The 22931-nt window shown below is 40.1% G+C and overlaps 1 protein-coding gene across 1 annotated transcript in view; it reads left to right on the top strand.

The window, feature by feature from the left end:
* Nucleotides 1–22931, top strand: part of LOC144684023 (transmembrane 9 superfamily member 2-like) — a 102072-nt gene that overhangs the window by 61958 nt on the left and 17183 nt on the right. The window contains exons 13-16 of the mRNA XM_078547729.1: nucleotides 4313–4472; nucleotides 7520–7671; nucleotides 9765–9876; nucleotides 16126–16297. Coding sequence (XP_078403855.1) covers nucleotides 4313–4472; nucleotides 7520–7671; nucleotides 9765–9876; nucleotides 16126–16297 — 596 coding nt within the window. The remainder of the gene's footprint in view (nucleotides 1–4312; nucleotides 4473–7519; nucleotides 7672–9764; nucleotides 9877–16125; nucleotides 16298–22931) is intronic.

Genomic DNA, 22931 nt, shown 5'->3' with positions numbered 1-22931 from the left:
AAACTCGTACCTTTATATTACACATTTTCCTAAAACCAGTCTTACATTAAACTCATCTATTTGTTTTTCCCCTTTAACAACTGTGAATGCACCCAGACTACTTTTCCATTAGTGTAAATTGGTTCTTAAATTGCGTAGTATCTCATTTACTTAAAACAGATGGAACATACTTATTTAAAGTACTTCTCCTCCCACTTTCTATTGAAGAAAATGACAGTCTTGGCTTAAATTTCTAACATCTTTTCAAATGTCAGAGAAAATAAGGTTTGATTATCATTTTCTTCTATAAATAAAAAGTGCTTTTTAGTTGTGTGTGTGTCGTCCCCCCCCACTCCCTAACCACTGACCTCAACTAGTTTACTGTCATTCGTGGAAATTAGTCTTTTCACATGGCATTTTTTTAAAATATAGAATCAAATGCCATGAAATGAAGCATTTAGATGCTTCATTTCACTCATTGACTTGTTGCTCAAGAGTTAAATTCCCATTCAATCTTTTAGAATAAAAATTCAACAATAACAACTTGCATCTCTAATTTTTTAATATAGAAAAAGGTCACTGAGGAGAGGGTGTGGGAGAGTGTTGGGCTGTGTGGTAGAAGGTTGGAGAGAGAGATATGCTCAATGGTGGCTGCTTCATGACAGAGGTGGACTGAGTGATGGATGGTTTGAGAGAGAGAGATGGACTGAGTGAAGGTTCTCGGAGACAAAAGCAAGAAACTCAGTGCTGAAAAGCTGAGGAACAGAAAATGCTGAAAATATTCAGTAGGCCAGGCAGTGTCTCTAGACAGAGAAACAGTATTAACATTTCAGAGTTCTGGTGAAAGATCATCAACCTGAAACATTAATTCTGTTTCTCTGTCTGCAAATGTTGCCAGACCTGCCAAGTGTTTAAAGGTTTTAGGAGAATTGGCTGAAATGACAGATGAGAGAGAAGAGGGTAGGTTTTGGGTTTTTTGAACAGACCAAGACAGATTAAAAGCTCTGCCACCAAGTGAGAGGGCATACACCTGAACCCACAAATGGTGAAATATAGAGTATGGATTGGGATATATAGACCCTGAGGAAATTTCTGAAGTTGGGTGGAGAAGGCTGTGGAGCAATTTGCAAAGCAAGACAGAAATATAGAATTTAATCGATTGAGGGACAGGGATCTATTGGGTGCTAGCAAGGTCAGGGGTCGTGGGTGAGTGGAATCTACTTCAAAACTGAACTTGGGCACTGAAGCTTTAAGCATCTTGAATTCTAACTCGCAGGAAGGAGTTTGAGAGGCTGGGCAAGGAGGGCAGTTTCTCCTTGAAGTTGATGGTGTTTGAAGTATAAATGCCCTTTGCCCTTAGTTGAGAGGAGTCTTCTGTTTCTGAATGAAACAGCAGACTTGGCCAGTACAGGCAGAAGGTATTTCTGTGCTAATCATTGTGCTCATATGCTGGACTCAAATGTTGATTTAATCAATTATTCATTGTGGTCTTTTGACTGAAATATGTCCTGGTGTAACTGCAGTTCAGTGAGTGAATCTAGTTGCTGCTTAAATCGCAGTTTACATTTGTTAATGTATATATTAACATAAATTGAGATAATCTAAATAATTTGTAGCCTGTCTTATTTAATGTCTGATCACTCATTTAAAAACTGCATACTGTCTCATTTAAAACCATTTTATTTTGTTGAGTTTGTCAGATGTTTCAATGTTTAATTCCAAAATGGGCTTTTATATGGAATAAAGCTATTTGCAGCATGTTATAAATCTGTAATCCAACCAGGAATTTGGATTGTAAATTAATAACAACACAAAACCACGCCTTCCTGTGCTGGCATTTATGCTCCCCACACATCTTATCCCACACCTCTCCTTGCCCTGTGGACATATCCTTCAAATGCTTTCTCCATCACGGGCTCATCTAGTTTTCCCTCAGATTTCTTTTTAATATTCATTCACGGGATGTGGGCTTTGCTGGTCAGTCCAACATTTATTGCCTATCCCCAGTTGCCCTTGAGAAGGTGCTGGTGAGCTGCCTTCTTGAACTGCTGCAGTCCATCTGATGTAGGTACATCCACAGTGCTGTTAGGGAGGGAGTTCCAGGATTTTGACCCAGTCACAGTGAAGGAACAGTGATATATTTCCAAATCAGGATGGTGAGTAACTTGGAGGGGAACTTCCAGGTGGTGGTGTTCCCATCTATCTGCTGCCCTTGTTCTTCTAGATGGTAGTGGTCGTGGGTTTGGAAAGTGCTGTCTAAGGAGCCTTGGTGAATTCTGTATCTGTTATTCACCACAACTACTTCACGTGGTAGTGAGTTCCACGTTCTCACCACTTCCTGGGTAAAGACGCTTTTCCTAATTTCCCTATTGGATTTATTAGTAGTTATGATCGCAGCTGATATTACTGGACAAGACAGATCCCAGAATGGAACCTGGCTTGATAGATCATAATTTTTTAAAAACCGTGTAGGGTACTTACGAAAGCAGATTCACAGGAGTGTTCTGTTAACTTTTCAAGTAGAAAGGTAGAACATTTATTACACAAGAAACATAAACTATATTACACGAGACAGCAAAAAGGTTGGAAAAATTTCAATACAGACACCAAGAAAAAAATTATTCAAACTCACGCTATCCTTTTATCCCAGCAATACCCTTACAGACCCAATGCCCCAGTGAAGAGTTACCACTGCTTCCATACCAAGGCTAGAGTTGGTTTCAGTTACAAAGAGGTTTCTTTTCCTGTGGACCTCTGAACATTCACAAGAAGTCCTTCCACAAATGGTACCTTCCTGGAGATATCCAGAAAACACACTCTAAATTCACTATTACTTTAACTTTAGAGCAATACAAATGAGTTCCTTAACAACCTGGCATCATTTCCAACGAGATCAAGTCTTAAACCTTTTCTGTCTTGACTTTGTGGTATGCACATACCAACTGAAACTAAAAACTGCTTTTCTTGTCTCTCCCTGTATCTCTGTGGGCCTCTCTCTGATCCCCTGTTGTTGGGCAACAGTTTTTTTTTACCTTGTTTTTCTTTGCCTTTACTTTCCCTAAACTACTAACCCCTTGGTAACCCATCTCTTCACTGAGTCGTAAAACTGCATTAAAATGCATGTATATAGGCAGGCCTCCAGACTGGCTGGCTCCATCTCACAAAAACTTTAAACTGAAACCAAACCCAAGCTTCACCTTTCTTAACACAGAAATAAAGAATATAAATTAAACTTAAAGCTATATCTTGTTCCTAGCATCCATAAATGCAAATATTCCTTAGTTAAAACTGTCTCTAGTTCCTAACATAGTGACTATATTTTATATTTATGATCCCTATTTCTGATCTCTCACAAGTGCAAATTCCTTCTATACCTCTACCCAATCGAACCACTTGGTCATAAGGGCACCACTTCAACCTTCACTTTGCCAGAGAAAAGAGCGTTGGCCCTTTTATTCTTTTCTGATATTATAACCTTTTCCCTCTATCCCTTTTGTAATTGTGAGGCTGGATTTTACCAAGGGAACCCTGAACCGTATTCCTTGCACATCCTGAACTCCGAGGGGAAAGTTTGTACAGTTTGTGGATGTATTTGAAGTCCTGAGATTTCTCCAACTCAGCTGTTGGATATTCTGTTTAATTCTATATAATCACCAGTGTAAAGACCTCCTGGGTCTGCTGCCTGCCTTGATAGTCTACTAAAAGTGGCTTTTTTATTGCATCACAAGATTACACAAAGTCAATTACCCAAGATTATATTCTGTCCTGTAACAGTGAGGACTGATGATACAGCAATATTCTGATGATGTTCGTTTAGCTAGTATTACTCTCATGTTGTTTATAAGAATCAAAAATTAGTCTAAATTGCAGCCTTTTCCTCTTGCACAGTTGTTCCGGTTGAATGTAAAGTAGTGTTACAGAAAGAAAGATAGTTTAGCATTTATTTAGAGATTCATCTGATAAACACGCACCTCCCTAACTCAACAGCCACAAATTTAATCTGTCTCTTGGGTACAAGTGAACCCCTAGTTAGTGCCCAACACCTACATACAATTCAACACAAGGAATATACAATTAACAAGTGGAACTTGAAACTAAAATGTTTGAGTTTTAACTTCTTTGTTTAGTCTCTCCATAATCTGTGCTTAATTTGACAACAGCTCTCCTGGGTTAATTTGGTTCATTCATTGCAGTCATGATGAATGTAGAAGCACTTTAAATTGAATTCTGCAGTAATTTGTTTTTTTTTAAAGCCAGATTTGAGTAGAATGTCTAATGGAACCATGCTGCTACACTATATTTAAAATGAACACAATGTTACTTTCATTCACAGAATTGTCTTCATTGATTTCTTTATCACAAACCTCATCCTTTGGGTAGAAGGATCATCTGCTGCCATTCCCTTTGGAACACTAGTAGCAATTTTGGCAATGTGGTTTGGAATTTCAGTACCGCTGACTTTTGTTGGTGCTTATTTTGGATTTAAGAAAAGGGTGAGTTTCACAAAATGATTACTGCACATACACTTGTAAACTGTGGAGTTGATTTGCTGTGTGTACACGAAGATGCAAAACTGTGGGGAAAATAAATTCTACCTGGAATGTATTAGAGCAAATAACCCTAAAACTACTATTAGTTGAGTCAGGGCACTGGGTTAATGGTCAGGTTTGTGAAGGGAAAATTTTGAACGGGCATAGGTAAGTGTTTCCTTACATACAGGGTGATCAACGGCTGGTGTAGGTTACCAGCAAGGATAGTTGGGACCAGGATATCAGACTATCAAAAAATGCTTTAGCAAAAGAACAAGGTTGAATGGGGATAATTTTTGTCTGTAATTATGTCAATAATTGTGACATAAGCCTGTGCGTTTTAATTCTCGTTGCAAATGATAAATAAAAGTCCAAAGCATAGTGATAGAGATTGCAGGAAAACCTGCAAAGTTCTGGTAAATGGGCTCTAAGGATTTTTGGAAATGGTATCAGTGTGCATTGGAACACTTCTTGCAGATGTAAATCTGAATTTAGGAAAAGCTCATATCAGGATGAACCAATAATTTTCATAATGCTATTGGAATTTATTGTAAAGTAGAGCAATAGTGGGACCTGTGTGTGTGTGTGGGGGACTTAATTGAATTAAAGGCAGCTGGTTTGAAGGCTTTGATGAATCAGAAGATAAGCTAGGTTTGAAATGTTAGGTCGGTAAACATGGGAGACGTTTTAAAATGTAAGGTGTAAAGAGAACATTTGCATTTTAAAATAAACTAGAGCAGCTTGAATTCAAAAGAAGGGGTGAAATGTTTCACCTAGCCAGGAGAAGTTAAGACAGTGTGTTTATTTTTCCGAAAGATTACTGGTAAAGTTGGTACTATGATAGATTTTTATTACTAGAGGTGTGAAGTCCAAAGACATAGTGAAACAATGGGAATTTGCATTCAAAGGGGAAAATATGTATAAAGGAGAGAAGGCTGTGTGCAAGGGAAGGCATTTTAAGATCTAAAACAAGTGTGAAAAGCCTCCAGTGTCTAAGCCTCAAGCTGCTGTCCACAAGGAACTGAAGCTGAGAAAAACTCAGTTTGAATTCGACTGTTCAGGATATTGTGTGTTACTTTTCCTGGGTCTTTTAAGTTCTGAGTCTTACTGTTGCCTTAACGAAAGTGTAACTAGGAGCTAGATGAACTAGGGGAGTTAGAAGTTATCATAGTAGTAACTTGTAGATCTATGTATGTGCTTAAAATCATTTCTTCTATACATAAAAATTTTATTTAGTTTTGTAAGAAACTTAAAAGACTTGGTGGTCTTATTGCTACTAAATTCGAGGCACACGTCTTGAAATATATATAAATTGTGAAACAGTTGTGGCAGTTGTTTGAAGTTTCCCTTTGGGATTTGAGCAGGCCAGCAGTCACCATCGGCTGTCCCATAGCACCCATCAATGTCACTGAGTCAGGAGTCCATATGTAATTACTCTATATTGTGGACATTTCACTTGCCCAACTTGTTTTGCATGTAATTTAACACTGATTTCTTTTGCTGATCACCTCTGAAAAGAATGGATTCATGCAGCTCTTCCCTAGGTCATCATTCCTTCTGTCACTGTTGCTAGAAATAATGAAGTGGGGATTTGAGGAAATGCATATCTTGCTTTGAACATGATTGTAAATCCTGTACAAATCATCAATGTACGTTGGTGAGCAAACCATAAGTGATGATTTCAGCTGTTAAGTGATCATGATATAATATAATTTATGCATGATGATGATGACAATTTGGTCTTTGCGTATTGTGAATCTAACTATTTGTGATAACTGTTTTCCCAATGGTTTAACTCATTTTCCTCCTGTTCTGGTATACTCTCATTTCTCATAAGCATGCAATAATTTTTATTTAGGATTATTACAACTATTGCTGGCATGTTTTTATTATTTGAAGAATATATATTTATGCTGTGTGCCACACAATATATGGGACTGTCAAAAGCCTCTTCACCCCTCAAGTCGTAAGGCATGAGTGTGATTACTTATCTGGATGGGTGCAGCTGTAATAGCACGCAAGAAGCTTGGCACCACACAATAAAACAATCTGTCTCCCATCTTGAACATTCACCATGGCTGCGGGATGCACTGCAGGAACTTGCCAAGACTTCCTCAACAACATCTCCCAAGTCCTCAACCTCTGCCATCTAAAAGGACAAGACAACATGAATACATACCTTTAGGGCACACGCCGTTCTGACTTGGACGTATATTGCTGTTTCTTCACTGTTGCAGAGTCAAAATCATGGAACTCTGTCTAACAGCATTGTGAGAGCACCTTCATATTATGGACTGCGGCGGTTCAAGAAGGAGGCTCACCACCACCTTGTCGAGGGCAATTATAGATGGGCAATAAATGCCAGATTGCGAGCAATGCTCACATCCTGAGAATTTTTTTTAAGTGAGTTTTAACAGGCATCAATCAGTGGGGGAGATCAGAAGCAACAATTGAATAGGGTTGTAAATTGTAGAGGGGTTGACATTTTCTGTGTGAGGGACATGACACGTAATTGAAATGCTGCAGTCAGTATTTTACTTTCAAAATGAAACAAGTGAAGCTTTAATGTGTAGCATGTTCATTATACTTGATGCTATATTCACTGAGTGCCTTTTTTCCTCACTTCACTCTGGCCCATGCTGATAACTGATTCTATTTTAAGAATTTGTATTCAGAATATTTAGATGTGGATTGTTATAGAATGCACTTAGCTGTGAGAGTCGGTGCACAAAAAGGGGATGTGGCAAAATAAAATCATAAATGCAAAATAAAATCATAAATATGCAAAACAAAACCTGAGATGTGCTAGACTCTGCCACATTAGCGATCAGCTAAGTCTGCACAAAAATTATCAATCGTATAGCTTTACTGTGTTCCTTGGGTAATTTGTGCATGTTTTCTGTTTTCACTCTTCTGACAAGAAAATCAGACCTTTTAAATGCGATGCGCAACAGTAGGAATTGTAGTTACCATCGACACGTGCAGTTGATTTTTGTTCATTTTTCTTTCAGCCCATCGATCATCCTGTCCGCACAAATCAAATTCCACGTCAAATCCCAGAGCAGTCATTCTTTACAAAACCTTTACCAGGCATTGTCATGGGTGGCATCCTACCTTTCGGGTGCATTTTCATACAGCTGTTTTTCATTCTGAACAGCATCTGGTGAGTCAAAATTAATTGAGCTGTGGGGAAAAAAAATCTTTATTTTTCAGCTATAAATATTTGGATTGAGCTATCTTAAGAATGTATTGTCAGCCTGTGACTGGTAGTTACAGAATCTATTTTAGCCAAGTAATAGCAAAGTAGAATACTGCAATTGCTCCAAATCTGAAATAAAAACAGAAAAATGCTGGAAATACTCAGTGGGTCAGGCACCACCTGTGGAGAGAGAAGCAATTAAAGTTTCAGGTCAATGACCATTCAAGTCCCTAGGACTTGATGCCCTGCATCCGAGGGTCTTAAAAGAAGTGGCTGCTGAGATAGTGGATGCATTATTTGTAATTTTCCAAAACGCCCCAGATTCTAGAAGGGTCCCATCAGATTGGAAAATAGCAAATGTAACTCCTCTATTTAACAAAGGAGGGAGACAAAAACCAGGCCAGTTAGCCTAACGTCTGTCAAAGCAAAAACACTAGAATCTATTATCAAGGAGGTTATAGCAGGCCACTTAGAAAATCTTAATACAACAGGCAGAGTCAGCATAGTTTTGTGAAGGGGAAATCATGTTTGACTAATTTATTAGAGTTCTTTTTGGGAAAGTAATAAGCAATGTGGATAATGGGAACCTGTAGATGCAGCGTACTTGCATTTCCAAAAGGCTTTTGATCACAAAATAAGAGCTCATGGTATAGGGGGTAACATGTTAGCATGGAGGATTGGCTCGCTAACAAGAGGCAGAGAGAAGGGATGAATGGGTCATTTTCAGGTTGGCAAGCTGTAGCTAATGGAGTGCCACAGGGATCAGTGCTGGGGACTCAACTATTTACAATTTACATCAATGAATTGGATGTAGGGATCAAATGTATGGTTGCTAAATTTGCTGATGACACAAACATGGATAGGAGAGTAAGTTGTGAGGAAGATGTAAGGAGTCTGCTAAGGAATATAGATAGGATAAGTGGGCAAAAAATTGGCAGATTATAGTATGGTAAAATGTGAGGTGCCTGGGACACCTGTAAGGTAAGATTCCATGAGTATGACTGTGTCATGGCTGTTGCTTGACTGGCCTGTGGGACAGCTCTCCAGTCCCTAGTTTGTGGGACAAGCCCCCAGATGTTAGTAAGGAGGACTTTTCAGGGTTGACAGGGCTGGGGCTTTGCTGTTGTTGTTTCCGGTGCCTAGGTCGATGCCAGGCGGTCTGTCCGGCTTCGCTCCTTTTTATTAACTTTGATACATCCGTTTCAGAGGGCATTTAAGAGTCAACTCCATTACTGTGGATCTGGAGTCTCAAGTAGGCCAGATGAGAATGGCAGTTCTTTCCCTAAAGGGCATTAGTGAACCAGGGTTTTTACGACAATGGACAATGGTTTCTTGGTCATCATAAGCCGTTTCATTCCAGACTTTTATTGAATTCAAATTCCACCATCTGCCGTGGTGGGATTCAAACCTGGGTCCCCAAAGCATTAACCTGGGCCTCTGGATTACCAGTCCAGTGACAATAGCACTACACCATCGCCTCCCCCTGCATGCAGTCTGGTGCTACAAATAACAATGAGATGAGTGATAAGCTAATGCATATTTGGTGGTGGCTGAGAGAAGAATGTTTACTGGGACACCGGGAGAACTCCCTTGCCCTGCTTTGACTAGTACCATGGTCAGCTCAGATGATGTTCCACCCTGTGCAACAACCTTCTGACTGATGTATAAATACTACAAACTGAGCCAAGTAGCTAATTTTGCTAACTATAGTACTGAACAATCTGCTTTTGTTCAAGTGTAACATGCAAGCATTTTTTTTTGAAGAGGTGCACGCTAAGCGTTACTAAGCTTTGAACAGCAGAGAGCAGCAGGTTTACAGCAAGATTTTCTTTGCAGTAAAGAAATATGCAACTTACTCATTGGTTCAAAAGCTTTACCCTTGAGTTTACTTGAATGCAATTATTTCAGTTTCAAAATCAGTTTAAAAAAAAACACAAGACATTGTTTCTGGATGAATTGACGTTGTTTGGATGACACATTGCTTGTATTTATAGACTTTTGCATTAACACTTCCCAATATTCACCTTGTATTAATTAATTATATATTCCATTTTCAGGTCTCATCAGATGTATTACATGTTTGGTTTCCTTTTCTTGGTGTTCATTATTCTGCTCATCACTTGCTCAGAGGCCACCATCCTGCTCTGTTACTTCCACCTTTGTGCAGAGGTTTGTACTCCCAAGTTCATTATCTCCAGTTACGTTATTATAACAAGTACAGATTTTAACAGCAATTAATGCTGAAACATTACTGCAGCAGAGACAGTAATTTGTCGTTTCTTTTATATCTCCCTATTTCTTTTTATTCCAGTTCTAAAGAGAAAAGAAGTTTAGCCCCTGTCAGTAGAGTTTATTGTAATTAAAATTAGTGCATTTTATTCATGGCTGTTTCATGTTTCTCATTTGGGTGAGAGAGTAATATTACAACGAGATTAAAAGATTGACTTCTTTCCCTTGTATGCAATTTAAAGTGAGGACTGCTTCATTGATAATTTTCCTCTTAAAATGTAATTGATTTCAGGCACCTTCAAGGCCCATGAACCATTAGCAAAATATATGGTTAAATAACTTCACCCTTTAGATCAGTTTTTAATATTGCTTCAATTAGTGAGCAATTCGATGGATCATTAACAACATTGTGCTTGACTAATTTAATTGAGTTATTTTGAAGAATGGATAAATGGAATGAAATAAACAAGTTTGTGTGGATACTTCAAATCATTTGGTAAGCTATCTCGAGGCTTGCTACAAAAAACTGTATGGTTTTGCAGAAAATGCAGAAGTTTGTTTAAAAAGTTGGCTTTAATGAAGGATCAGAAATAGAATTGGGAATAATGGGTGCTGCTCAGATTGGAAGTGGTGTACCCCAGGAGTCAGTGCCGTGTCCAGTTTTGTTTTCTGATGTATTCGGACTTGGGCATGGGAGCACAATGTTGAGATTTGTTGACCGTACAAAAGTAAACCAATGGGACGGTTGTAAAAGGCCCCCAGAAGACAGAGGTTAACAGAGTTGGCAGACGAGTGGCAGATACTTTTCACACTGGAGAATTGAGAGTTGATTATATTTGTGGGAAAAGAAGACAAGGCATGGGAGGATGGCGTCAGTAGAAAGGTGCTGAAGGGCATGGATGAAATGAAAGATCTTAGGTCTCAAATAACTGATTCCATGAAACTCCCAAATAGGTAAAACATAGCAACAGGAGAAGGCCATTCAGCCCATCGAGCCTGCTTTGCCATTCAATACGATCATAGCTGATCATCCACTTCAAAGCCTTTTTCTCTCACTACCCCCATATCCCTTTATGACATTGCAGTTTAGAAATCTGTCAGCCTCTGCTTTAAACATACTCAATAACTAAGCTTCCACAGCCCTCTGGAGTAAAGAATTCCAAAGATTCTCAGCCCTCTGAGTAAAGAAATTTCTCCTCATTTCAGTCCTAAGTGGCTTCCCCCTTATTTTGAAATTGAGTCCTCTGGTTCTAGACTCCCCAACCAGGGGAACATCTTAACTGCATCTACCCTGTCTATCCCTTTTAAGTATTTTGTAGGTTTCAATGAGATCACTTCATTCTTCAAAACTCATGAGAATACAGGCCCAGTTTCCCCAATCCCTCTTATAGGACAGTCTTGCCATCCCAGAATGAAGTCTTTGCTGAACTCCCTCTATGGCAATAATACCTTTCTGAAAGTAAGGGGACCAAAACTGCACATAGTACTGCAGGTGTGGTCTAACCAAGGTTCTATACAATTGAAGCAAGACTTTGCTATTCCTGTACCCAAATTTTCTTACGATAAAACTTAACATACCATTAGCCTTCCTAATTGCTTGCTGCACCTGCGTGTTAGCTTTCAGTGACTTATTGACGAGGACACCCGGGTCCCTTTGTACATCTACACTTTCTAATCTCTCACCATTTAAGAAATATTCTGCACATCTGTTCCTCCTACCAAAGTAGATAACCTCTCATTTTTCCACCTTATGTTTCATCGGCCATATTCTTGTGCACTCACTAAGCCCAAATCCCTTCGAAGCTGCTTTGCATCTTCCTCTCAACATATTCCCATCTAGCTTTGTGTCAACTGTGAACTTGGAAATATTACATTTGGTCCTCATATCCAAATCATTGATATACATTGTGAACAGCTGGAGCCCAAGTACTGATCCTTACGGTACTCCACTAGTCACAGCCTGCTAACACAAGAGTGACCCATTTATTCCCACACTCTCTTTCCTGCCTGCCTGTAACCAATCTCAAATCCAAGCCAGTATATTTTCTCCTATCCCCATGTGCTTTAATTTTTCTAGCCAACCTCCTGTGGGGGACTTTATGAAAAACCTTCTGAAAATCCAAGTACACTACGCCCACCAACTCCCCTTTATCAATTCTGTTGGTAACATCCTCAAAAAAACAACTTCGGGTTCATCAAACGTGATTTCCCATTCATAAATCCGTATTGGCGTTGCCCAATCAGATCACTTAGTATCTAAGTGTTCATTTATCACATCCTTTTTGACAGATTCCAGCATTTTCCCTACTACTAATGTAAGGCCAACAGGTCTATAGTTCCCCATTTTCTCCCTCCCTCCATTCTTAAATAGTGGGGTGACATTTGCTACCTTCCAATCATTATAGAATCTATAGAATTTTTGAAGATGATCACAAATGCATCCACTATCTCCATAGCTACCTCTTTAAAAACTCTGGGGTGTAGAATATCAGGTCCTGAGGACTTATCCTTCAGTCCCATTAACTTCTGCAATACAACCTTCTTACTAATCCTAATTTCCTTCAATTTCTCATTTTCCCAAGTCCCTTGGATCTCCTAATTCTGGAAGATTTCTTGTGTCTTCCTCAGTGAAGACAGCCGCAAAGTAATCATTTAGCTTCTCTGCCATTTCTCTCTTCCCCGTTATAAATTCTCCTGACTCTGCCTGTAATGGACTCAGATTTGTCTTAGCCAAACGCTTCCTTTTTACATACCTATAGAAGCTTTTACAATCTCTGTTTATGTTTTTTGCTAGTTTGCATTCATATTCTATTCTCTGTTTATCAGTTTCTTGGTCCTCCTTTGCTGTATTCTAAAATCCTCCCAGACCTCAGGTTTTCTGGAATTTCTGGCAACTTTATAAACTTTTTCTTTTAATCTCATACAATCCTTGATGTCCTTTGCTGGTCACAGTTGATTGACTTTTCTTTTTGCGCCTTGGAACGTACAGTTGCTGTAAACTATGTAATAATTCTTTAAAGACTACCCATTGCCAGTGAACCGTAATACCTTTTAATGTATTTTCACAGTCCACCTCAGCCAACTTTCCCCTCACACCTTCATCATTTCCCTTGTTAAAATGTAACACCCTGGCTTCAGATGGAATCTCACATTGCTTGGAAGTGAGATAGTTCAATCATATTATGGTCACTCATCCCTATAGGCTCTTTTTTTCCATTCATCAACAGGATGTGGATGTTGCTGGCTGGGCCAGCATTTACTGCCCATCCTAATTGCCCTTGAGAAAGTGGTGATGAGCTTCTTGAGCCACTGCAGTCCATGTAGTGTAGGTACACCCATAGTGCTGTTACGGAGGGAGTTGCAGGATTTTGACCCAGCAACAGTGAAGGAACGGCCGATATATTTCCAAATCAGGATGGTGAGTGGCTTGGAGGGGAACTTCCAGGTGGTGGTGGTCCCGTGTATCTACTGCCCTTTTACACAAGATTATTAATTAGCCCTTTCTCGTTACATAATACAAGACCTAAAATAACCTGTTTTTTAGTCGGTTCCTCGACATACTTCTCTAGAAAACGATCCCAAACACACTCCAGAAACTCATCCTCCAAGACATTAGTGCTCATTAGATTTACCCAGTCTGTATGCAGTTTGAAGTCACCCATGATTACTGTATTACCCATGCTACATGCTTCTCTAATCTCCTGATTAATACCATGCCCCACACTACCATTACTGTTTGGTGGCTAAAAACAACTACCAATGCCTGTTGCTGTTCCTTCTCTCCACTCAAACAGATTCCACATTTTGTTCTTCCGATCTGAGGTTCCACCCCCCTTTACTAAAATACTGATCCCGTCCCTTATTATCAACATCACCTCCTTTTCCTTTTTGCCTGCCCTTCCTAAATGTTGAATACCTTGGTCACCCTGTATCCATGTTTCCAAAATGGCAATTAAATCTTACCCATTTACCTCTATTTTTGCCTTTAAATCATCTACCCGGTTACGAATGCTGCATGCATTCAGATAGAGTGCCCTTAACTTTGTCCTTTTAAATGTTTAACTTTTTAAAACCATCAAAAAAAACTAGCATTTTGGGTTTTATAAATGGGGACAGTTAACTAAAGAAACAATGACAGATTTAATCAATGTGTTGGATTGGACCATTATTGGAATACTCGGTGCAGTTTGGATGCTCCATTACAGAAAGAACATTGAAGCCAGAGACAGTGGACAGTGTAGATTCACCCGGAAGATGCTAAGGATGTGGAAATACAATTTTGAGAAGTGACCTGAGAAACTTATACTGGGGACTGGTTCCCAATGAAGCAGAGAAGGCAAAAGGCAATTTAATGGATATTTTTAAATTAGGTGGGGTTTCGCGATGAAAATTTATTCTTTACAGCATGCACTGCTTATAGAGGGCAAATTGCATTGACACCAGATTGTCTTGTATTAGTGGTGGGACCTTAAAACCGAGCATTGGAGGCTCAGAAACATTTTTGCAAGTCGGTGCTTGGCTGGGTTGTTAATGTTTGGTGACAACTTTCTCAAGGCTCTGTGCAGCTTCCAGTTCCATTTGAGGTGTCAGCTGTGGCTCAGTTCATAGCACCCTCGCCTTTGAATCAGAGGGTTGTGGGTTCATGTCCCACTCCTGGAAACCAAGAACTGTGATTGTACTCGAAAGAAGTTGCAATCTGTGACTGTTGGTAACTTGAAAGAGTTTCCAGTTCCATTCATGTGACTTTCAAGAGCAAGTGACAGAGTTGTGATTGCGGCCAGGCCAGATAACACGCTGGTGTTGTAGGGGGAGATTCAGAACTGGTGTATGCAATTTATTTTAATAGATTTATTGGAGTTTCCTGAAAGGTAATTAGCAAATTAATTAGTCCCATGAATTTGTATGGTGGTTTGTAGTTAACCACTTGCTTCACTTAAAGACTTGTTAATATATTGACTGATCTCTGTTGTTTCAAGACTGTAATGTTTATTGCTGAGACTCTGGTCTCTGCTCCTGATTGCCATCAAGTGACTGCTGCTGGTAATGCGCACATGTGGTCCCTGGGCAAGGATAGGATTGACTTGCCTCTGAAATCCTTTGTGGTAGTCTGCTGCTTCTTAACATCAAGGTTCATGGTTACTTGGGCCAGGAGAGTCCCCATTGCCAGTAGAGCTGTATCCTGGTGAAGAATCCGCTTTCAAGAGGGGATGCTAAGAAAGCAAGCACTTTATTCTAGTGCATGCTTTGCTGTAATCTGTTTTAACGGCCACCTGCTGAACACCCTCCCAGTCTCCATCCTGTGCTGTGTTGTTTTCATTTATATTTTCTAAAGCAGTCCTGAATTTGATTTTTAAAAATCTGCATAGTTACATTTAAATAATAAAATCTCTCAAACTTGTTGATCATCTTGTCCATAGAGATATTGGGCAGGACTTTTGGGCACCTATGCAGGCTGGCGGGTGGTTTGCTGCCATCATCCTGCCCCCAGGCCATTTTCTCAGTCATGGCATGGGGGCAGCAGGTAGCCTGTTAATGGTATTTAGAACGCACTTAAGGGCCTAAAGGCAGGGGCCAGCTGGAAGTTTGTGGTTGATCTCCAGGGTCCCACCTGTTCCCCCACCGACACATCAAGAACTATGCCAGTGGCGGCCTTGTGTAGGTCTGGGAGGCCATGGCTTCAGGCAAACTGAGGCCTTCCCCATCTGCCTGCCCTCAGTTGTAGCTAAAGGCTGCCCTGCCCCCTCAGTAATGATTGCTCAGCTTTTGAGGGCATTTTTAAATTTAAAAGCTTATAATATTGGAAAGAGGGTGCCTCAAAATGGAGGTGCCCACCCTCATCAGAACTGCAGACTGCTGCTGCTTCAACCTCCCATTGACCCTCCAACTTCGAGAGCCTGGTTAATTGGACAGTGAGCACACCCTCTGACCACCAATTGGCCAATTTGGGGAAAATCATTGTCGGTTGACTGTTTTCCCCGCACAGTGCGAGATTGGGAACCTCATTTGACCCTGATGTCAGAGTTCTGGCCCAGAGGACAACATTTTGTGCATTGACGCTTTTGTCTTATTTCGAAAATTCAGCAAAAGTTAAATGCAATTTTTTTTGTGCTTGTGTTCTGACATTGTACAGCATTGTTTTCTTTGACTAGATCCTATTTAATGTTGTTATACTATGTTATTGCTTTATAGGATTACCACTGGTGGTGGAGATCATTCCTGACAAGTGGTTTTACAGCTGTTTACTTCTTTGTGTATGCTGTTCATTACTTCTTCTCCAAGCTTCAGATCTCGGGTGCCGCAAGTACAATATTATACTTTGGATACACACTTATCATGGTCTTGATCTTTTTTCTCTTTACAGGTAGGGTGGAAATTTATTATGTGATATATTTATCTGCCTATCTTTCAGGTGAAATGCATTTTCACTTTTATTTTTAGGTAAAGCTGATTAATAAATGTCACCCTATAGGATTTACAAGCAATGCAGAAATATTCTCAATAGTTCAGCATTCTGGAGATTAATTTTGCTTGTTGCGGCTAATGGTGCTTTTAAAAATTTGGATGTGGGTGTTGCTGACACAGTATTTATTACTCAAGTCTAGATGCTTTGAGATGAAGGTGGGCTACCTTCTTGAACTCTTGCAGGCCACTTCAGAGGGTAGTTTAGAGTCAACAGCATTGGTAGACCAGACTGGCCAAGGACAGCAAGTTTCATTCTCTAAAGGACATGGGTGAACCAGACAGGTTTTTATAACAATCCAACAGCATCATCTCCCTTTTACTGTACCAGAGTTTTATTTCCACATGTAATAACCGCATTATTATACTTGGAAAACAGTGGCAGAATTGGACAGAGTCAGCATGGATTTACGAAAGGGAAATCATGCTTGACAAATCTACTGGAATTTTTTGAGAATGTAACTAGTAGAGTTGATGAGGGGGAGCCAGTGGATGTGGTTTATTTGGACTTGCAAAAGGTTTTCGACACAGTCCCAAAGAGATTAGCGTGTAAAATTAAAGCGCATGGGATTGGGGGTAGTGTATTGAGATGGATAGAAAACTGGTTGGCAGACAGGAAACAGAGAGTAGGAATAAACAGGTCTTTAGATGAGGGAACTAAATGTAATATTTCCAAATTTGCAGATGACACAAAGCTGGGTGGGAGGGTGAGCTGTGAGGAGGATGCAGAGATGCTTCAGTGTGATTTGGACAAGCTGAGTAAGTGGGCAAATGCATGGCAGATGCAGTATAATGTGGATAAATGTGAGGTTATCCACTTTGGTAGCAAAAATAGGAAGGCAGATTATTATCTGAATGGCTATAAATTGAGAGAGGGGAATGTGCAACGAGATCTGGGTGTCCTCGTACACCAGTCGCTGAAGGTAAGCATGCAGGTGCAGCAGGTGGTAAAGAAGGCAAATGGTATGGTGACCTTTAAAGCCAGAAGATACGAGTACAGGAACAGCGATGCCTTGCTGCAATTGTACAGGGCCTTGGTGAGACCACACCTGGAATATTGTGTGCAGTTTTGGTCCCTTTATCTGAGGAAGGATATTCTTGCTATAGAGGGAGTGCAGCAAAGGTTTACCCGATTCCTGGGATGGCGGGACTGACATATGAGGAGAGATTGAGTCGGTTAGGATTACATTCGTTGGAGTTCAGAAGAATGAGGGGGATCTCATAGAAACCTATAAAATTCTAACAGGACTAGACAGGGTAGATGCAGGAAGGATGAATAATGGTAACGGTAGAGTGGGGGATATGTTGGGCCATGAGGTTACAGATTGCGTTTGAGTACATCTCTGCTGCTGCTAATGGCTCACAGTGCCTCATGAATGCCCAGCCTTGAGTTCCTAGATCTGTTTGAAACCTATCCCATTAGCATGGTGGTAGTGCCACACAACGTGATGGAGGGTATCCTCAATGTGAAGGCAGATGGATTGTGCAGTGGTCACTCCTACCGATACTGTCATGGAATGATGCATCTGCGGCAGGCAGGTTGGTGAGGATGAGGTCAAGTATGTTTTTCCCTCTTGTTGGTTCCCTCACCACCTGCTGCAGATCCATATAGCAGCTATGTCCTTTAGAACTCTCCAGCTCAGTCAGTAGTGATGCCACCAAGCCACTCTTGGTGGGCATTGAAGCCCCCCACCCAGAGTATATTCTGCACCCTTACCACCCTTAGTGCTTCCTCCAAGTGGTGTTCAACTTGGAGGAACACTGAGGGAGGGCATGTGGTAATCAGCAGGAGGTTTCCTTGCCCATGTTTGACCTGATGCCATGAGACTTCATTGTTGAGGACTCCCAGGGCAACTCCCAGTGGCACTGTGCCGCCACCATTAATTGAAACTGACTTAATTGGATGGTGATGGTGGTGTCTGGGACATTATCTGTAAGATACGATTCTGAGAGGATGACTATCAGGCTGTTGCTTGACTAGCCTGTGAGACAGCTCTCCCAGTTTTGGCACTAGCCCCCAGATGTTAGTAAGGAGAACTTTGCAGGGTCAACAGGGCTGAGTTTGCCTAGGTCAATGCTGGTTGGTCAGTCCAGTTTCAGAGGGCATTTAAGAGTCAGTCACATTCCTGCAGACCAGACCAGGTAAGGACGGCAGATTTGCTTCTATTAGTGAACCAGATGGGTTTTTATGACATTCGACAATGGTTTCATGGTCATCATTGGACTTCTGATTCTAGATTTTTATTGAATTTAAATTTCGTCATCTGCCGTGGTGGGATTCGAACCCAAGTCCCCAGAGGATTACTCTGGGTCTCTGGAATACCAGTCCAGCAACAATATCACTATACCATCTCCTCCCTGTCAAGACCCATCAGGATCTTAAAGGCTTCAATTAAATCGCCCCTTACTCTTCTAAATTCCTGTGGGTATAAGCCTAGTTTGTCCAACCTTTCCTCATTGGACAACCCTTCCATTCCTGTTATTAGTCTAGTAAACTCTCTCTGAACTGCTTCTAACTCATATACATCTTTCTTTAAATAAGAAGACCTGTACTGTACACAATGTTCCAGGTATGGTGTTATGACACAACAGTTTGTAAAGACTGAGTTATTTAAAATCCCAGAGGGAAACTTTAAACAACTGTCATAACCTATATTTTCAATTTGTATGTGTTGAGTTGCAGCTCTAAATTCAGGAATAAGACCACCAGTTCTCAGGAGATTTTTATATCAAACTAAATGAGACATTTATTAATTTGCAATAACTTAAACACACACACACATGGCTACAAATTACTGCTATCATAACTTCTAACAAATTCCCAAATCAATCTCCACCAAGGCAACAATAACCAATAGACTTAAACAGACACCAGGCAAAGAATTTTCACCGCACGAATTCAAAATAAGGTTCCTTTCAGTTTTGTTTCTTTACAGCCAGTTGTAGGCTTACAGACTTAGATCTTACATGCCTCTGACCTGTATCTACACACGCCTTCCCTTTGAATGCAAATTCTCATTGTATCACCAGGCCCTTTGAACTCCACCTCTTCTAACAATAAATCCCTTTTCATAGGACCAATTTTATTAGTAATATAAACACATTGCTTGGTGTCTCCTAGCTAGGTGTAAGATTTCACCCCCAACCTTTGAATGCTCTATTCAACAAAATAAAAATGTACCCTCTACCTTTGTTTACATCTCAAAACTACTATACATCAAAGCACCCAGACTAACTGGCTTTAATCCAATTAACATTCACACAGACTAAACCTCTATTTAAAAAAATAATAATTTCTAATAACATTATATACATTAATATCTCTTCCTGACATGCCTCACCAATACCCTGTACATCTGAAGCATAACCTCTCCGCTTTTGTAATCTATTCCCCTCACAATAAATGGTAACACTCTGTTAGCTTTCCTAGTTACCTGCTGTGCCTGCATACTAACCTTTTGTGATTCATGCACTAGGAAACCCAGATCCCTCTGAATCTCAGAGCTCTGCAATCTCTCACCATTTAGATGAGAAGCTTCCTTTTTATTCTTCCTGTCAATGAACAATTTCACATTTGCCTGCATAATACTCTATTTGCCAGGTTTTTGCCCACTCCCTTAACCTATGCCACTTTGTAGCATCCTTGCATCCTCTTCACAATTTACTTTCCTACCTATCTTCGTGTCGTCAGCAAATTTACCAACCATTCCTTTGGTCCCTTCATCCACGTTATTTATATAAATCGTAAAAAGTTGAGGCCCCAGCACTGATCCACTGACCCACACCACTCGTCACATCCTGCCAACCAGAAAAAGACTAACTTTTGCCTATCTCTGCTTCCTGTTAGTTAGCCAATCTTCTATCCATGCCAATATGTTACCCCCTACACCATGAGCTTTAATTTTCTGCAGTAACCTTTGATGTGGCACCTTATCAAATGTCTTTTGTAAATCTAAGTACATCCACCAGTGTCCCTTTATCCACAGCGCGTGTGACTCCTTCAAACGACTCCAATGAATTGGTTAAACACGATTTCCCTTTTACAAACCATGTTGACTCTGCCTGATTGCCTTGAATTTTTCTAAGTGCCCTGCTATAACATCTTTATTAATAGCTTCTAACATTTTTGCTGTGACAGATGTTAGGCTAACTGGCCTTCTAATGCTATTCTAACTGGTATTCGAATTCTCAAACTGCCATGGTTGGATTTGAATTTGTGTTCTCTGAATTGATCCAGATATTGTCTAGTAGTATAATCACTGCACTAACGTACTGCTTTCAGTATAAACCACAGCTGTTTTCTTGTTGTATTGATGTGATGAATGAGCAAGTTTAATCCTTCGTAATGTAAAGATGCATTATTTCATGCAGTTCAAACTGGCATTGTCATACCAGCAGCCCTCCTTGATTTAATTTGATGCATGTAAACACCTGAGTTTCAATTAAGCATTTCCAATTACGGTGCTGACCAAAGTAGATATAGTAATATCTGTATTTCTCCTGCCCCTAATGTAAAATGCTCAACTGACAGGAGTTTGGCTGTGATCAATCACTTTAATGAGGAAACAATTTAGCAGCAAAACAAGATGCATGTTTCTTGGACAGAAATCCACCACAGTACTTATGAGTCCCAGACTTCAAGATCCTGAGAAATCCACAGTGATTTTGTTTTATCTGATGCACGTTCTTTACCCATAAGACACGGCATCAATTATATTTCAAAATAAATAATAAATTGAGATAGTACAGCAGGTTGTAACCTTGGCACATCACTGACTCCATATTAATTTGCATAATGCAGAAAGGAAAGCTTTTTACTGAATTTTCTTTAATGTACATTTTTAATCAAATTCCGCACTTCTGTAGGCATCAGTATTTTAACATGGCGCTCATTAACCAGGTGTTACTGTGACAGGTTTGTTGTTCAAAAAAATGTATAATGCAGTCCTTTTTCTGGCGGGAACTAATCTTCCTAAATTACTATTTCATTCTCTTCTATCTTGCTGCATGAGTGATTCCTTTTGTCAGAATGGGGTTTTGGTCTATTATGGATATATATTATTTGTACTTGGGTGATTGCTGCAGCACCCACCACTGAGAGGAAATTGTGAGCTCCAAGAAGCATGAGGCAGCTGGGCTTGGAGTCCTTCTGCGTGACTTATAATCAGCTGCTTGTGCTTTGTATCCCTACGAGTTCATACAGTGAAATGAAAGTGTGTGGTTGAACCAAAGTCAGGCTTTAACATGGATCTCTTTCTTGCTAGGAAAGTTTTGAAATGGTTTAAGATTTTATTATCTTACAGATGGGGAAAAAATAGCTTCAGCATGATTCACTGTGTTTCCTTTGAGCTGAATTTAAATAAACAGCAGACAAGCAGGGGAACATATGCAGCAGCTCTGAACAACCTTCAGGCTGGAAAATAGATTCTAGGAACTGAAGCAGGGCTGGCGCTTGTTTTGTTGGACAATTTTCAGAGAGTACAATATTTGTTCTTGGATAACTGGAAGCATATTACAGGATTGTACAATATTGTACAATATTGTCAAATCTCAGGTAGTCATTGCATTGGCTGTTTTACAAGGATGGCTTTACACCCAATGATACACAATGTATTACTATGCTAAAGCATAGAGATGGGCACAGGTTTAAAGTACAGATTTGTTCGATTAAACTTGAGTGTGGTGGTGGCAGGTTCAATTGAGGCATTCCAAAAAATTAGACTCTTATCGGAAAAGGAGGAATGAACAGGTTTATGGGAGAAGGTGGGGAATGCATGAGACGAATTGCTTATTCGGAGAGCCCATGCAGACACGATGGGCCGAATGGCCACCACCTGCGCTGTAACAATTCTGTGATTAAGGCTCCAAGTGTATTTGCTCTACATTTTTGAAGCCCATTAAATGTTAGCTGCTTTTTGAGATGTTGGGCCAGTTGAGAATTACATTTTTTTTAAGCCCCTCTCTTCAGGCTCATTAGATGCCACAGATATTCTGATACTTGGAGTTGCTAAGTATTTCTTGATGCAGTTTAAATTGAGTGGTCTCTATCCTGCTGCACTTTGGACAGCTCGCTTTGCATTGTAAGAGCTGTATTGAGGGCCACTGTGGCCTGTGCCAGCCTCTTTGAAGAAAGTGGCGATTTTGCTATTTCTTTAGATGGTCATGAACACACAAGTAGTGTTGGGTGTAAAACAGTAGCTAGCATTCTTTGAAACTAAGCATGTATAAATCAGTACAACTATTCAAAATAGTCATGGATCAAATGTTCAGCTTTATTAATTGTGAAAAGCTAATTCTGTTTATCATAGGAACACGGGCCTTAGGAGCAGGAGTAGGCCATTCGGTCCTTTGAGCCTGCTCCACCATTTGATAAAATTGTGGCTGATCTGACTCTGGTCTCAAATCCACCTCCCTGTCTGCCCCCATAATCCATGACTCCCTTGTTTATCAAAAGTCACGTTTAAAGATACCTGATTAAGAAATACTAAAAGGAAGGTACTGGATCTGAAATTGCATTAAAATTTGCATTCTGTGAC

Source organism: Cetorhinus maximus, chromosome 8 (assembly GCF_964194155.1).
Source record: "Cetorhinus maximus chromosome 8, sCetMax3.hap1.1, whole genome shotgun sequence".
Classification (NCBI taxonomy): domain Eukaryota; kingdom Metazoa; phylum Chordata; class Chondrichthyes; order Lamniformes; family Cetorhinidae; genus Cetorhinus; species Cetorhinus maximus.
The sequence above is the reverse complement of the archived record's forward strand: the minus strand, read 5'-3'. Positions and strand labels throughout refer to the sequence as shown.